We start from the raw sequence: 17546 nt of genomic DNA, 5'->3' as shown, positions 1-17546 counted from the left end.
ATGACATGATCAAACATCACCTTGCTGATACTAAATTCAATTAATACTGAAAAATATTCAATTAGATTCATAACCTAGGGAGAGACGCCTTTCTCAGAATAAATACCAGTCCATTGATTTAAGCTTTCCCTTCCTTTCAGTGTCTTATGTCTTACATAACATTCAAGATCTCATATTCATCAGGATACAGGAACTGAGTAATATGTTGGCTGGATTTGGGGAGGGAGCTGATTGTGGAACCTTGTAACCAGATTTTCTCACGGCCAAACTCACAGAAGGTGCTGCAGAGTTTCCCCTGCTCTCCAACCAGTTGCGACTGCTCAATAACTATGGCAACCATTATTTATTCAGTGAATTCAAGTGGAGATCGATACCTCCTGCCAGCTGGATCAACTCTAGGCCTGGAATTCCTTGAGGAATTCAGAGACACTCCTGTTAGAAGCCAAAGGCACCTCAACCCTCTTTGTTGTTTTGAACAGCCACTGGATTTGTAGCTTCTTTACTTTTTCAAAAGGGCTGAGATAATATTCAGTCTCCATGCAAACTACTGCCAGCAGCCAGGAAGATTTTCAAATCACTAGGGAGTCACTAAGTGTCTGGGTCCTTCCCTAGTAACTTGAAATCCCTTAAAACCTAATCACTGACATTTTAGTTAAAGGGATCTCCTTTCTTCTTGTAGCTTGGTAAACATGGCTACGGAGCTGATATACAGAGTTCATAAATTCGGGGGGAAATCAGGCATTTGGACTATCCCCATTCCTAGAGAGTTATACACAAAAGATTTTAGTTTAAGGTCTTTGTCAACCATTAAACAAAACAAGCTTCTTAATATTTCTTGCATTTTGAGCTATATAATTTTCATAGAATGCTTTAGTATTTTAACTCTAGCATTACATATTCAAAACTTTGATATATAACATACAGAAATGGTTCAGTAATAGACTTATGTGTCATAATCATTGTATATATAGATTGGAAAGGGTTTGAGTTATTTAGTTCAAATTCCTATCTAAGACAAGAATCTCTACTACAAGCTACCATAAAGAGTGTCAGGTAGTGGCTGGACTGGGAGTTAACTACATTACGCCATAATAATACAAATATATTTAATAGCACTTTATACAACACTCTTTTACTTAGATTATTTTATCTCACTCTCACAATAATCCGGTGAATTAGGCAGGACAAAGATTATCTTTAAGTAATAGGTATGGAGGGTAAGGCTCAATTAAGTGACTTGCCCATAGTCAAAATTAGCAAGGGGCTATTTTCTTTCACTCTAAGTCCAGAGATATTTCTTTTATAACAAGATGCCTTCCATCTCTGGACATCTCTAATTGTTAGAAAGTTTCTCCTCTTCCTGAGATGAACTAACCTTTCTATAATTCTCTCCTATTTTCTGTGCACCAAATTAACTAACTACTTCTTTCAAAAAATATTTATTGAGCACCTATTCTGTGGCAAGCAATGTTATAACCACTGGGGTTAGAGATGCGACAGACAGATCACACTCCTAATCTTTGTGTGGTATGAACATCTAAAGATACCGTTGGATTCCTGTGCATTTTAGCTATCTAGGCATAGACATCTCTGCTTAGAGCAAGAGGGAGGGGTTTGGAGGTAGGGGGAAACAGGGAAGAAGGAGTCAGGGGGAGAGAGTTATGGAGTGAAATAATAGAGCTCCATTTAGGTCTATGCTCATGTTTTCCCATCTTCACCTGGTTAAGATCTACTCATTCTTTGGATCTCAGATCAAATATTTCTTGAAGGAAGCTTCCCTTTTTACCCCCATTCTAGATCATGTTCTCCTCTGGCATTCTAATCTTTCCCTTTGCAGGACACACCAGTTTGAAATCAGATAGTTATGTGATTTTTCTCCTCCCATTAATTGTAAGCCCCATGGGAGCATGAACTGTATTTGCTCTACATTTTATCTCCAGCACCAAGCCTAGTACATAGGAGACACCCAATAAATATCTGTTAAATGGATACATAGAGGATCAAGGATCTGTGAAAAATGATTATATAAGCACTAAAAGTGTAAGTTGCTAAGAATAAATATACAGGTTGGGAGTTATTAAGAAGCTAACAACAGTAAAGAACTTTACAAACTCTAAAACCTATCACATCAAAGCTTTGGAATTAGATTTCCTGGCTGTAGACCTAACTCTACCACTTTACTTATTTATTTATTTATTTATTTATTTATTTATTTATTTATTTATTTATGAGACAGAGTCTCGCTCTGTCGCCAGGCTGGAGTTCAGTGATGCAATCTCGGCTCACTGCAACCTTTGCCTCCCGGGTTCAAGTGATTCTCCTGTTTGGCCTCCCAAGTAGCTGGGACTACAGATGTGCGCCACTACGCCCAGCTAATTTTTGTATTTTTACTAGAGAAGGGGTTTCACCATGTTGGCCAAGATTGTCTCCATCTCTTGACCTTGTGATCCGCCCACCTTGGCCTCCCAAAGTGCTGGGATTACAGGTGTGAGCCACCGCGCCTGGCCTTGACCACTTATTAACTGGGTGACTTTGGGTCTGTTTCCACATTTGTAAAATGGTGCTAATAATGGTAGCTGCCTTATGGGTTGCTGTGAGAAGTAAACGAGTGAATATATGTCAAGTATTTGGAACCATGCCTAGCATATAGTGAGCGCTTAGCAAATATTTGCAAGTATCCTCTCTATCTAAAACTCAAGCCATTACCTTCTCCTTCAAATCAGCCACTTCTCTAAGCTTGTCTATTAATGATATTGCAGCCTTTCACATCACTCTCATAATCATCTCTAACAATTCCTTCCCCCCGAGCCATCATATTTAATCCATTGCAAGAACTTCCATTATTATCTCTGTGATGTTCCTTGCATTTATATCTCCCTCTCAATACCCATGGCCTCTGGATGAGGATCTTCAATATCTTTGCTATCTAGATCATTTTAATAGCTCTTGACTGATTTCCATGTTTCCTGTATCTGCTGTAATCCATTCCAGGTACTTCCAAGCTTATTTATTAAGCAACATTAAACAAAATAACACATGTAAAGCCCTTGGCACAGTGCCTGGCACTGAGTATTTTAAAATGGTAGTTATTAATTTCATAGATTCCTAATTACCAATAGGTTCCCTTATTCCTTGCTACTTAAGGTGTGGGCCCCAGACCAGCAGCATCAGCATCACCTGGGAATTTGCTGGAAATGCAGAATCCGTTTAGGCAGGCCCTGCCCCAGACCTACCTAACCAGAATCTGCAATGCAACAAGATGCCCAGTGATGTGAATGATGGAGAAGCTCTGCTCTAGTCAATCCTAGTCCCCATAAGATGCTTGACTCAGTCCACACTTAGTGTTCATCTAGTCTCTGTAAGCCTCATTCTCCAAAGCGGGAACTCACTCCTCAAGGCAGCTTATTCCAATTTCAAATGATTCTTCCTATGAGAAAGTTTTTCTTACATTGAGCTAAAATTTGCCATCCTATATATCAGGGGTCCCCAATTGGTATTGGTCCATGGCCTGTTAGGAACTGGGCCACACAACAGGAGGTGAGCAGCGGGCAAGCAAGTGAAGCTTCATCTGTATTTACAGCCACTCCCCGTTATTTGCATTACTACCTGAGCTCCACCTCCTGTCAGATGAGTGGCGGCATTAGATTCTCATAGGAGTGTGAACCCTATTGTGAACTGTGCATGTGAGGGATCTAGGTTGCACGTTCCTTATGAGAATCTAATGCGTGGTGATCTGTCACTGTCTCCCATCACCCCCAGATGGGACTATCTAGTTGCAGGAAAATGAGCTCAGGGTTCCCACCGATTCTACATTATGGTGAGTTATACAATTATTTAATTTTATATTACAATGTAATAATAATAGAAATAAAGTGCACAATAAATGTAATACGCTTGAATCATCCCGAAACCATTCCTCTGACCCCAGTCCAAGCAAAAATTGTCTTCCATGAAACCAGTCCCTGGTGCCAAAAAAACTGGGGACCGCTGCTATATGTAGTTCCCAGTTCTGCCTCTTGGGCTTATAGGAGAAATGTCAAATTCTCTTCCTCATGGCAGGGAGTAGGGGATAAAGAAAGGGATGATAGTAACCATCAGGAGCCCCACCAAGGGGAAAACTAACTCCCGTTTCTGAGCAGGTGTTAGGGCAAAGGCTAACTTGGTGACAACGATGCTGTTCCAGCCAAAGGGGAAGGAAAGGTGGGCCCCTGGAGAGAGAGGTATGTGTAGCTCAAACACAAACAAACAGGACTCCCGACTCTGAGCTCTACCCCTTTCTCTGGGAATTCACCTTATTGCTATCACTCATGTCATACACAACATCCTTTACTGATGGGCAGTCCCAGAGACATTGAGCCCACGCTGGTCAGGAAGCCACAAGTGAGTCGGCAGTCTGTGTTGAGGCTGATTTAAATGGCACTTTTCAGTCTGACTGTCTTTGATTTAGTAGAGTATGTGTCTGTCTCTCTCTCCAGTGAGACCACAGACTCTTTAAGGGTAAGGGAATGTGTGTCTGGTGCACAGTAGATGCTCAATAAATATTTACTGAATTAATCTGAATTGAAATAAGGCAATTTTCAAGAATTCATACTTATAACAGTGGTAGGCTAAAAATTATTAATTCATATTTTTCTAATTTGGGAGACTTTCTGATACTCACAATTGGCCCATTCATTCAATGAATATTTGTCATATGCCTCATACTTGTAAATGCTAAAGTAATTTTAAAGATAAATAAGACTCTCCCTGTCCTTAAGAACCCCACAGTCTAGTTGGTAAAGAAAGACACAAAGAAATTCCTTAATACAATGTGTATATTCAATTGCAGGGATGCCTGAACACTTTCATGGATTCTTAGAGAGCAAGACAGCTGGCTCTTTATGGAAGTGTGTAAAACAAATAATATAATAATAACAATGAAGGTTTGTCCAATTTTTTTTCTGCATAGTACATATTAGTTCGTTCAATCTTTATAAGAAACCTGCAAGTAGACATCTTTATCCCTGTGAGAAAGAAGGAAATTGAGATTCAGAGAGGGTAAGGAACTTGTCCAAGATTGCAAAGACAGCACATTTCAGGGTGAAGACCTGAACTCAGATCTCCGGTCTCTAAATCCTGTGGCCTCTCCCCTCTCCCACCATTTTTGTTTTTAACTATTTTTCCCTGCTAAGTTTTACATTTAGTTTTCCTTGCGATGTAGCTGATGGCTTTATTTGATGCAAAAGCAGGAGTAACCAGGTAACCATTTACAGTGAGCAGTGGAGCTCTGGAAAGACAGATGGTGGAGGGTGTGGCATGGTAAGCCACCTGTCTAGTCCTGCTGTGTCACTGTTTCACTACTTTCTGCCATGGTTCTGCCCTCCTTCCTGCTTCTCAGTCTTAGAGGTCATGTTTCAATAAGACCAGGAAAAAGACTACAGTCAGAAGAGAAAGGAGTCATTTTCTCACCTGACAGATGACCTGAGTAGGGAAAAGAAAGCCATGGGGAACAACAAAATGGCATTTGAGCACTTGAGATTCCCTCCGCCATCTGGTTCAAAACTATCTTTCCAATCTTATTTCCCCTATTTCTGTACAGGAAAAGTGTTTTGCTCTGAGGTTAGGTCATCACATCAAGCCAGAAGGTAAATATCACATAGAATTAGTTTTATCCCTGAAAATCATTTAATTTTCCCAAAAACACAAGACATGATCTCAGCACTCATCACTAGAGGCAGAGAAACCATGACCTACAGTGGATTCATGCCCACTCCAGGACATACAGTCATCAAATGCCATAGCCTGCACTCTTAATTTTTCTCCTCTTTCTACTTGGATCATATGTGTGATTTTAATATATGCACAATGCAACTCCACTGTAATTGTTTTAACCCTAAACTGTACTGAGGCATTCAACTGCCATGCCCTTGCTGTTCTCTTTCCTTCATCTGGAATGTTCTTTATGTCTTCTCATGTCTAGATGCTACCTCTTTGGGAAGTCATTCATGACCAACACTTCTACCTTCCTTCACCTCAAAAAAGTTAGCAGTAATCTGGACTTACCCCACACTGCATCTGTCCCTTTTCAGGGCCTGAGCACTAATCACTATACACCAAGTTCATATATCATAAGCTATGACTTCCTAGTAGACTGCCCACTTCTTGGCAACAGAATGCATTCCTGGCTCATCTTTGCATCCCAAGAGACTGGTACAATGCTTGGTACGTAGTAGGCCCTCGATGCTTATTTAATGAGTGGATATTTATAAAATGGTAATTCCACACTACCTTTCTGTCTGGTGAGGGGGCTTCTTATTTATGAAACATTATGAAACATTATTAACTGCAACCAGATATCAACTCATTGGTATCCCATCAGATTCAAAGCACTTGCATTACTTCAGAGAGGCGGCACTGGCAAAGGGCAATGGTTAGGGTAGATAAACAGGGAACCTGAAAAACGTTTGAAAGCCAACCACTGTGGGGAACCCCCTGTTTACTGCAGGAAAGGAGAGTGATCTGAATGAAACCATTTCCTGCCCCACTTCACCGCCTAGTTTTTCATGAGGGGGTACAGAGAGAGGAGGAGGCCAAAGAAAAAAAGAATCAGAAAAAAAAAAAAGCCATGTTTGTGCAAACCACCAATACTGTCCAGATTCTTAATACTTTTCCTGGAAGCAAGCCTAGTTAAACTTCTAAGATGCCATTTCCTTTTCATGAGCTCTCCTCTGTGGTTTAAGAAAAGACAATTTTGGGATAATTTTGTAATGTAAATAGCCCAGCTGATACTCCACAATCACCCTTTATGATCAATGAAGCTTATTCAGAAGTCAAGATCCAAGCTCATATCCAAATGAAAATTAATATCCACAGCAATGAACACTGTTTCCCAGGCATTGCCTTTTCTGCCATTTCCTGATATTTTCACACTTATCAAACCCACTTTCAACAGTAAGTCACAAAGAGAGTGTTGTAAGGTCCAGAAATGAGAGAAGAGGGCTTATTTCTGTTGCAGGCTAAAACCACAGCAGGAATGAGGGCAGGAACGGGAGCTATCTGGTCGGGGAGGCCCAAAGACACCACTGTAGAGCGCTTGGCCTATTGCAAGTGCTTGTTAAGTGCAGCTTAATTACTTTAATATCACTGTCCTCCTTTGAGCCTCTCTCTTAAGCATCCAAGGAGACTATCACCAAACATACTGCCTTCTAAAGCCACCACCTGTTTCCTCATGCCACTGAGTTTGATGCTTCCAAGGGGTAGGGGAAGGCATATGCCTAACTTGAGGGAATTTGTCACTATCACTCCAAGGGGGACCATAGGTGAATTCAGAGTTGCCTATCCTGAATCCAGCTTGGTTACATCACCAGCTGAATTTTCTGTAATCCTCACTGCTGCCCTATGACATAGACATTGTTATCCCCATTTTACAAATGGAGAAACTGAATTTCAGAGCACTGAAATGTGTTCCCCAATAGCACCTACTTATTAAACATAGGACTGAAGATTAAAATCTGGGCGTGCTCGATTCCAAAGTCCATGCTATTTCTGCCATGCCAAACGGCCTCCTCCCCCAGCCAATCTCCACATAAATGGGCAGCAGGCTGAGCAGCTGTAACTGCAGGGAATAGAACAAATGGGATGCAGAAAGAGGACCAGCACCACCCTTCTACTAATTTCTACTTTGTATTCTCTGCACTGAACTCTGCCCAGTCTCTCCAGGTTGGGTCTTCCTGGCACCCACACATCTTGGCCTCTTAGATATCTGTCAATTTCCATTTAAAGAGTGAATCAAAGATGTGGCCTTCAGGAATGGGCCCTCCTCTTGAATCATGGCTCTCACACCTGGACTGGCCTTTTTCCTCTTAGATTCTTTCTCCCTCTAATCTGTGCCCAAAACGCACTGACAGGGTAAATCTTTCTAAAACGCAAACCTGACCATCAAGCTCCTTTGGACAAAACCTGTGGATCCTCATTGTGCTCAAGATAAACTCTGCTCCCCTCACCTAGGCGTGGAAGGTTCTTTATGTCCCGCCCACCCTGACCTATCAGAGCAGTCACATCTCCTGTCACTCCAATTTTCAGCTGTTTCCTTTCTGAAACTTAGCCATATTTTCAATGGCTTTTGGCAAATGTTTATGCCTGGATTCTCACTTTTTCCATTTTAGCCTGGAGACATCCTCTGCACTTACAAGGGACCAGCTCCTGCGATCTCTTCTGAGAAGACCACCCCCACCTGCTGTCTCTGAGCACTTTGAACTCACTCCCTTGTCTCCATGGTGGCACTCAACACCTTGCATCACATGTAGTACTTCGCATGTCTATCTCCTCTAGGGATGTGTGTTATCATCTCTGAAAACCCAATGACATGCAGTACAGTGCCTAGGTCAGTGAATAGTTTTTGATTAACTAGACTCAACACTCATTGCCATAGAGATGAAGCAATGTACTTGCTTTTACTTGTAGGAATCCAAAGCTGGATCTAGTTTTTTGTTTTTGTCTTTTTAAAATGAACTAAACTCCATACTTTCTAGTTTTGAATGTTTAACTGACTTAGGAATTGCTGAATGGTTTTGAAATTGAACTAAAGAGCTTTAGTTCAAAGGCAGCCTTGAAGCAGTTTCCTTCCAGTCCTGATGAAGTAATATGCTTGTGCGTTAAATCTGTTTATTTTCTTCAGATGCTCCAGTATGCCATTTGAAAGCTCTCCAAATGGAATCCATACTCTTTGAGACTGCCTTGGTTTTTGTTTCGTTAATGGCTCTCTTGGAAGTCTAGCAGCCCCATTTAAAAAAAAAAAAAAAAGTGAGTTTCTCATCCTGGACCAAAGACCAGGAGGAAGTGTTTCCATTTGGAATACTGAAGGAACAGCTAGTGTCTGAGTCCTCATTGCAGCCATACCATTTGCTTGTCTTTGCCTGCATGTCAACCATCAAATGATGAACCAGCCTAGCCTCTTAAGGCACAGACACATCTAACTTTAGCTAATAGGAGATATCCCAAGAAATGCAAGTAAACAATGCTTGGGCAAACCGATGCACATTTCCAGTGAAACAGAAAGAAGGGGCCATCTGTACCAGAGGATGCATTTGATGCTCTGGAAACTCACCACCTGCCTGAGAGACATGTTTTCTATAGCCAAGAGCATATTATTCTGATCTTGAACTCTCAGTTCAACAGCCAAGCCTGTGCTTGTTTCTGACCAAAAGGACAAGGATGAGCCCCTCATTTGGCCACTTCTGGAGCCCCCACCCTCTGTCACCACCTCCCCAGGCCCCAGTCTGACCAGAAAGAATGAGGTCTAACAGGAAACTCTCCCCCAGGGCAAAGGGAGGTGGGGCAAGGGCCTCCATGGCCACAGGGAGATGATATTCTTTCCCTTGCCCAACGTGAGCCTTTCTCCATCCCACCCCACCTTGGGATCCTTTATCTCCCAAAAGATAGAAAGAGAGAGATCTATAGAGGGAGACAGGCATAAATAAAGTATGTTTTATGTTTGTGGTTAAAAAACTGCTGAGTTGGCTGGGTGTGGTGGCTCACACCAGGAATCCCAGCACTTTGGGGGGCCAAGGCAGGTGGATCATTTGAGGTCAGGAGTTCGAGACCAGCCTGGCCAGCATGATGAGACCCCCGTCTCTACTAAAGATACAAAAATTAGCCGGGGATGGTGGCAGGTACCTGTAATCCCAGCTACTCAAGAGGGTGAGACAGGAGAATTGCTTGGACCCAGAAGGCACAGGTTGCAGTAAACCAAGATCACATCATTGCACTCCAGCCTGGGCGACAGAGTGAGACTCCATCTCAAAAATAATGATAATAAAATTTTAAAAATAAAAATAAAAAACTGCTGACTTGAGCCATTTTTGCTTTTTCTCAGTCCTTTGCCAATCGAAGTTATTAAATCAAGTTGTATTTGATATGTCTATAGTGTTTTGGTTTTACTTTAGGTCACTGGCCAAGAACTGGGGACGGGGGAAACCTCATTACCTCTGCTCCACAGGAATGGGCTGGGTAAGGTAATCTTCCTAGGAAAGGCTTTGTAAAAAGAACGCTGAACCAGTCTGGGCAACAGGGTGAACAGGGCTACAAAACAGGACAAACACGTGTGGTGGCGTGTGCCTATAGTCCCAGCTACTCAGGAGGCTGAGGTGGGAGGAGGTCCAGGAGGTCGAGTCCAGGAAGTCGAGGCTACACTAGGCCATGATCACACCACTGCTCTCTAGCCTGGGTGACAGAGCAAGACCCTGCCTCAAAACAAGCAAACCCTGAAGCAGCTAGTCCCACTGTCCACAGATGTCTGGTAGGAAGTTAGATTTTCATATATTGGGCTTACTGACAATAATTCAATAGACTATGGATTCTCTTTCCTAGAAGTTTATGACAACAAATTATAGATGCATGTTTCTTTGTTAAACTAGGTTAAACTTAACAGATTTCAGAAAAATCGTAGTCCTTTTCCCACTTTTCTGGTGTGTTTAGTGGTCAAGGCCAGATTCCACCATCACAAAGGGAAGGAGAGAAATGAGGATGCGGTTTTGGCAAGGTGGTGCTTACCTGTGATCATGCTCAGTGCTGACAGGCAGGCTAAGGCTTGGATATCAAGGTTCAGGCTCTGCAAATTTAAGGAAAAGTCTTTAATAGAGTCGAGCCACTCCCCAAATCCACGAAGGCACTGAAGTCGATGCAGGACAAGTCCGTTGCAGAACACAAACTTATCTTCAGCAGTGTTTGACCTGGGAGGTGAGAGGAAGAGAAATATTAAACCGGTCTGTCCAGTCTGTCCAACATGATAACATTATGACACACAGGCACCCAGACAGCCATGGGGCAGCACTGGGACCCCAGTGTGGTGCTATGAAGCATGCCAGATACCCACAATGAACAAGACTATGTTCTCCGAGATAAACAACTAGCACCACTTGTCTATGCTAATGTCTTTGGTGAACATCAGCCCAGGGGAAGATATGGGCTGTGGCACCTGCTGTCTTATTACTAGAATCGATCACTGGCTTTCCTTGGGAAAAGACATGGGGGAGCAGGCACTCATGGGTTCCAGAGGTGAAGCCCAGTGCACCCCTCTCTCAGCAATGAACATGAGACTGTTCCCTCCAGGGCTCCTGAGACAGGGCTTGTCCTTGATTTCCTTAAATGTTAAAAACTGCCAAGGCCTGAGGCTAGACACTACAATTCCATTGTGCAGACTTTAAAAATACCAAGTCCCTGGCCAGGTGCAATGCCTCACGCCTGCATGCCCAGCACTTTGGGAGGCCAAGGCGGGTGGATCATCTGAGGTTAGGAGTTCAAGAGCAGCCTGGGCAACATAGTGAAACCCTGTCTCTACTAAAAATACAAAAATTAGCCAGGCTTGGTGGCGTGCACCTGTAGTCCCAGCTATTCAGGAGCTTGAGGCAGGAGGAGTGCCTGAAACTGGGAGGTGGAGGTTGCAGTGAGCCAAGATCGTGCCACTGCACTCCAGCCTGGGTGACAGAGTGGGACTCTGTCTTAAAACAAAACAAAACAAAAATCAAGTCCCTGTAAGTGCCAGAAGTCTATCACAAATTAAAGGGTGGCCTAACATAAAACAAGTCCTTATTTTGTATTACCTTCTCTGCTTTTAACATTGGGGCTGCAGAGGGCTATTTCTAAATCTGTCCTGATAGTTTATATTATGTCCATCATCATCTCATTCTTCTTTCATGATAGGTGCCCTGGAACTTTCAGGTGGACATGATGACCTAGGGGTGTGGCTTTGGGTGCTCCTTAAATCTCTCTGGATTTCTTTTTCCTTATTTGTAAAACAAAAATTCTAAGTGCTACCTCCTAAGATTGTTGAGGGAATTAAATAAAATAAAGGATTTGAAAGCCCATGCATGGTGCCCAGTACACAGGATGGTTCGACAAATATTGGGTATAACAAGTAAGGGGCTGAATTATATGTGGTTCTTCCTTTAATCTTAGACTTCCTTTAACTTTCAAATCTCTTGCCACATATGTATCTATCTTGGCCTGTTGTGTTCACAAGTCAAATATCTCTTTGTGCTTCTTGGATGAACAGCTTCATTCATTCCTTCACTCAGCCAAGTGTCCACTGAGCATGAAGTATGTGTTATTCCTGGAGCCAGGCACTGGGAGAAAACATGGTGAATAGGACATATATGGCACCTGCCTGCATGGAGCTTACAGTCTACTTAATCCTTTTTTGCATGCCTAATAGATGACAGTCACATTGCTGGCTCAGCTCTGGTGTACACTAGATTGGCTACAAATTAAGCTATTACTGGCACTCTAGTTGTAACTCCATCCTGTCTCTCCTACTGAGAAGGCATACACAGGACAGAATGATTCAGTCTCAGAGTATAAAACGTGGACCCTGATGACATCAGAATCATTAAAGCATGAGTTAAAAATGCAGACTTCTGGACGTCTCCCACAGTCTACCAAACCAAAATAGATAGATGGCAATGAGGCCTGGCAATCTGCACTTTAAAAATTAAACAGGGGTTTCTGGTAATGATATGAAATTGGGGAGGTGATGGCAGGAGAGAGAAAGAAAGATAGATTTTTCTGATAATATTTGGTAAAAAGTCGGTATCATCTCCTAAAAATATATAACTGAAAGGAAGCAAGGAAGATGGAGTTAAACAGGCTATTTGTGAATAAAAACAATAATAAAATAAACTTTAAAAAATCTACATGTGGAACTTACTAGAGGAGCTTAGATCCAAGGTTCTATGTTTTTGAAAAATCACTTTTCCTTTTTGTGTTTGGTGTCACTGAGTATGATAGGATGGACTAAATCTTTCTATCTAAGAGTGTTCTCTTGGAATAAAACTGGGGGTTGAGAAGGTGTGGGAACTCTTTAGGGCCCCATCAGGTGTGCTAGAATAGTAACTTGTTAAACAGAAACCCACGAGGTAAATACAATGTTCCAAAGCAAACACTTGCTCCCAGGAAATAGCTTATGCACTATGAGAATCTTTCCAGAATCATAGAATGTTGGAGCTGCAAGGGACCTCAAGAGATCATCAAATCCAACCACTTCCTTTTAAGGAGGAGGGAACTGAACTTCTGGTCAGGCAAGTGACCTGCTCAGGGTGTGACAGCAAGTCCACATTAGAACTGGGACTAGAACCCAGGGGTCCTGGTGGCAAGCCTAGTGCTCCCTCCATGACTCGCTGCTCAGTTATTTTAGTGCCTGATCATACTTCACATTTGCTTCTTGAGAAAACGTTTCACCAATGATTCAGTTACAAACACAGAAGGTTTCAGCCTTCTTCAAAGGATGTAGACTGAAGATAAAATAGTAGTAATTACCTGATGGAAAGTCTGAGGACAAACAGCTCCAAAAAGGCTGATTCAATAAGTAATGTCTGATCTTCTTTGGGGAGATCAGTAAATCCCGGAATCTTTTCTGCCCAGCTTCTGGATACATCAATGGAGGCTGTCAGGAGGTTGTAGAATTGTTGCACATGCTCAGCATCTGTGCCTGCAGCAGCCTGGTCAGTGGGACAGTACTAGAATGCAAACCAGAGAGAGCAGCATTATCCTGCTTCAGTGGGGATAATGGCATCATTTGCAAACAGGCCCTTCCAAGACCATCAATGCCTAAATTCTTACTTTTAGGTGTTACAGTTTATAAAACCCCTTCACATTCAGTCTCATGTGATTCTCACAATGGCCCTGTGATACAAATACAGCAAATTTTATCGTTATCACTTAATGGACAAGGAAATTTGCTTAAGTCGAACTGGCAAAGTGGTTTTCACCCTTGACTGTGCAGTGCAATCACCTGGGGAGCTTGAAGAAAAAACTCATGTCTGGGTACTGCGCCTAGAGATTCTCATTTAATTGGTCTGGGGTGGAGCCCAGGGGTCAAGAATTTTAAAAGCTCCCCAGGTGACTCCAAAGTGGAGTAGCCCAATTGAGAACTACTGCCCCAGGAGTTTGTGTCCAAGTAGATCTCCAGGGTCTACTCATTTCACTATAGCACAGCTGTCTCCCCACGAGATGCTAAATTAACCCAGTGGTTCTCAAAGTGTGATCTCCAGACTGGCGGCATCAGCAACACCCAGGAATGTGTTAGAAATGACAATTTCACCCTGGGCGATGGCTCATGCCTGTAATTCCATCACTTTGGGAGGCTGAGCGGGGGCGGGGCGGAGGGGGGGGGGTGAATCACCTGAGGTCAGGAGTTCGAGACCAGCCTGGCCAACATAGTGAAACCCCATCTCCACTAAAAATATGATAATTAGCTGGGTGTGGTGGCATGTGCCTGTAATCCCAGCTACTCGGGAGGCTGAGGCACGAGAATTGCTTGAACCTGGAAGGTGGAGGTTGCAGGGAGCCAAGATCGTGCCACTGCACTCCAGCACGGGTGACAGAGCATGGGTGACACTCTGTCTCAAAAAAAAAAAAAGTGACAATCTCAGGCCCTACCACAGACCTACTGAATTAGAAACTCTGGGGGTAGACACAGCAAACATAAAAAAAAAAATTTTTTTGTAGAAATGGGGGCGTGGGTTGGGGGTGGGTATCACTATGTTGCTCAGGTTGGTCTTGATTTCCTAGACTCAAGCAATTCTTCTGTCTCGGCCTCCCGAAGTACTGGGACTATAGGCATAAGGCACCGTGCCTGGCCCACCAAACTGTCTTAACAAGATCTCCAGGTGATTCTCATACACAATGAAGTTTGGGAATTGCAGAAATAATCAACAAGAGAAAGAATGATTTTTGCTGGCTGTTGATGGATTTCTGTGAGATAAACCAGGAAGTGGTGGAAGGAGAGGTCTCTTTGGCAGAACCCAGGCAGCTGTGTGCCATCAGACTCAGGACTTGTGGCTATTTAAGTTAATAAAAACTAAATGAAATTAAAAATTCAGTTCCTCAGTCATGTTAGCCATATTTCAAGTGTTCAATGGCCAAATGTGGGATAGAACATTTCCATCACTGAGGGGAGGTCTAATGGACAGCATGGATCTACAGAGTCCGAAGAGCAGAAGGATATAAGTAGGAATAAAGTCTTCACCCAGCTTTCAGAAATTCTGGTGGAACCAGAGTTTTTCTTGAATCACTGGAGGAAAGACTTTTCTGCTGCAGGCAGGAAGACTGATACAGCAAGATACTAATCAAGGGACAGCCAACAACACAGAGATTTAAGAGATACACAGAAACACATAAATAGGCACATCATTTCCTTCACATCAACATGGCTGTGCATCATTTTGCATTCCTTTTCTGAATTGATCCTCATGGGGTAGGGATTTTAATCTTTATTTTACAGATGAGAAAACTAAGGCTCAGAGAAGCTAAGAGATTTTCTAAAGTTACACAACCAAGAGTAGTACAGCCAGGACTTAACGCTGACCCTGTGATTTCAAGTTTTACCCCTCCTAGCTATTAAGTATGTCTGATGTTACTAGCTGGTGGGATCTTTTTTTTTTTTTTGAGATGGTGAAATCTTTTGAGATCTTATGAAATCTTTTTTTTTTTGAGATGGTGTCTTGCTCTGTCGCCTAGGCTGGGGTGCAGTGGCACGATCTTGGCTCACTGAAACCTCCACCTCCTGGGTTCAAGCGATTCTGTGCCTCAGCCTTCCGAGTAGCTGGAACTACAGGCGTGTGCTACCATGCCTGGCTAATTTTTGTATTTTTAGTAGAGACAGGGTTTCACCATGTTGGCCAAGCTAGTCTCAAACTCCTGACCTCAAGTGATCCACCCGCCTTGGCCTCCTGAAGTGCTGGGATTACAGGCGTGAGCCACCGCGTCCGGCCTATGAAATCTTTAAAAAGCATTTTGCTTTACTCCCACGGGAGCTCTCCAGGTATCTATTCATTGGTCCTATGTTTCTGTCAACAGTACAGTGACTGGCACATAATTATACCTCAATAAATAACTGTTGAATATTTTTTCAATGAAAGAATAGTCAAAAGAGTGCTTAGGTTTGCTGTAATACCCTAACCTGGTTGGAGAAGAAACAGCTAATAAGCAACTAGGTGCTTACTGAGGAGCTGCCTGGGTGAGAGGAAATGAGACGCTTATTTAATTAGGTCTTTTTTTCTTTGTGTTTTCCCAAGAAGCAGTATTAAAAAACTAAAAAAAAAAAAAAAAAAAAAAAAAATCAGAGAGTCCAGCTACTTTAATGTCAATTTTGTTCTGGCCCCTAACATGTGAAATAATGTAGCATCATTTTGCTTTTTTGAACCTCAGCTTTCTACTCTGTAAAATGGGGATACCTTCCTCAAAAAAATTTTTTTTTTGAGACGGGGTCTTGCTCTGTTCCCCAGGCTGGAGTGCAGTGGTGTGATCACGGCTCACTATAGCCTCGACTTCCCCAGCTCAAGCGATCCTCTTACCTCAGCCTCTTGAGTAGCTGGGACCACAGACAGGAATCACCACGCCTATCTAATTTTTTCTATTTTTTGTAGAGGCAGTGTCTCCATATTGCCTAGGCTGGTCTTGAACTCCTGGGCTTAAGCGATCTGCCTGGCTGGACCTCCCTACAATCTCTGCTGGGATTACCAGGTGTACCATGCCTGGCCTTCCTCAAAATTTTGTTGTGATGATTAAATGTGAAGGGCCTGATACATAGTACATGATTAACAAATGACAGTGACGATATTGATAATGGTTATGATGTCTGAAATACCATCCCTCAGCTTCCATATTTATGAAATGGAATGGGTTGAAGTAGAAAGTTTTTGATTTTCAGCCCTGATGTTCTAAGATCCTATAACATCTGGTCCAGTTCAGAGCCCTGGCTTCTCTGTTCCCAACAATCCTACACAGTGCCTGGGATTCTATGAAGTCCTGAATATTCTGTGTTGTAATAGACCATGGGAGCAAAGTCCAGGAGAAGGAAGCATGGCAGCAAGATCCTATGTCATAGACACTTCCCACTACCTCCTGGCACACAGACTCTTTTTTTTTTCTGGAGACGGAGTCTTGCTCTGTTGCCAGGCTGGAGTACAGTGGCATGATTTTGGCTCACTGCAACCTCTGCCTCCCAGGTTCAAGTGATTCTCCTGCCTCAGCCTCCCGTGTAGCTGGGACTACAGGTGCGCACCACCATGCCCAGCTAATTTTTGTATTTTTAGTAGAGACGGGTTTCACCATGTTGGACAAGATGGCCTCGATCTCTTGACCTTGTGATCCACCTGCCTTGGCCTCCCAAAGTGCTGGGATTACAGGCGTGAGCCACCGCGCCCCACCAGCACACAGACTGTTAACTGGAAGAGAGTAGGGAAAAGGGAATTAATTTTCCTCTTTTTTTATTTTCTCCTTATTTATGAATCTAATAATTCCACAGGCTCTCCAAGAGGAGAATGAAATTCAGGGCAGATCCTGCCTTTCAAAAGCTGAGGGAGCTACTTGTGAAACTCCCAAATGAGTGGGAGTAAAGGAAAGTGTGTTGGACCAAGCAGCAGGTCATGGGGTCCTCATCCAGGCTCTGCACTGACTTGCTGTGCAGTTCTAGACAAGGCATTTAACCTCTCTGAGTCAGTTTCAGCCTCTGGAACAGAAATCAAGTGGACTAGCTGATCCCTAAGATTACTTCTGGCTCTTGCATTAAA

At 42.9% G+C, this 17546-nt stretch overlaps 1 protein-coding gene and 1 long non-coding RNA gene across 3 annotated transcripts in view; one reads left to right on the top strand and one right to left on the bottom strand.

Moving 5' to 3' along the window:
* LOC131384492 (uncharacterized) overlaps positions 1–9546 on the top strand; it is a 57041-nt gene extending 47495 nt beyond the window's left edge. The window contains exon 3 of the long non-coding RNA XR_009215381.1: positions 8145–9546. This is a non-coding gene — a long non-coding RNA (uncharacterized LOC131384492). The remainder of the gene's footprint in view (positions 1–8144) is intronic.
* NR4A3 (nuclear receptor subfamily 4 group A member 3) overlaps positions 1–17546 on the bottom strand; it is a 40903-nt gene that overhangs the window by 4197 nt on the left and 19160 nt on the right. For both annotated transcript variants that reach the window (XM_032164673.2, XM_032164674.2), the window contains 2 exons: positions 13291–13490; positions 10531–10709 (listed from right to left, as the gene is read on the bottom strand). In XM_032164673.2, coding sequence (XP_032020564.1) covers positions 10531–10709; positions 13291–13490 — 379 coding nt within the window. The remainder of the gene's footprint in view (positions 1–10530; positions 10710–13290; positions 13491–17546) is intronic.

The sequence above is a fragment of the Hylobates moloch genome, unplaced genomic scaffold, assembly GCF_009828535.3.
Source record: "Hylobates moloch isolate HMO894 unplaced genomic scaffold, HMol_V3 SCAFFOLD_10, whole genome shotgun sequence".
In the NCBI taxonomy this organism is placed as follows: Eukaryota; Metazoa; Chordata; class Mammalia; order Primates; family Hylobatidae; genus Hylobates; species Hylobates moloch.
The sequence above is the reverse complement of the archived record's forward strand: the minus strand, read 5'-3'. Positions and strand labels throughout refer to the sequence as shown.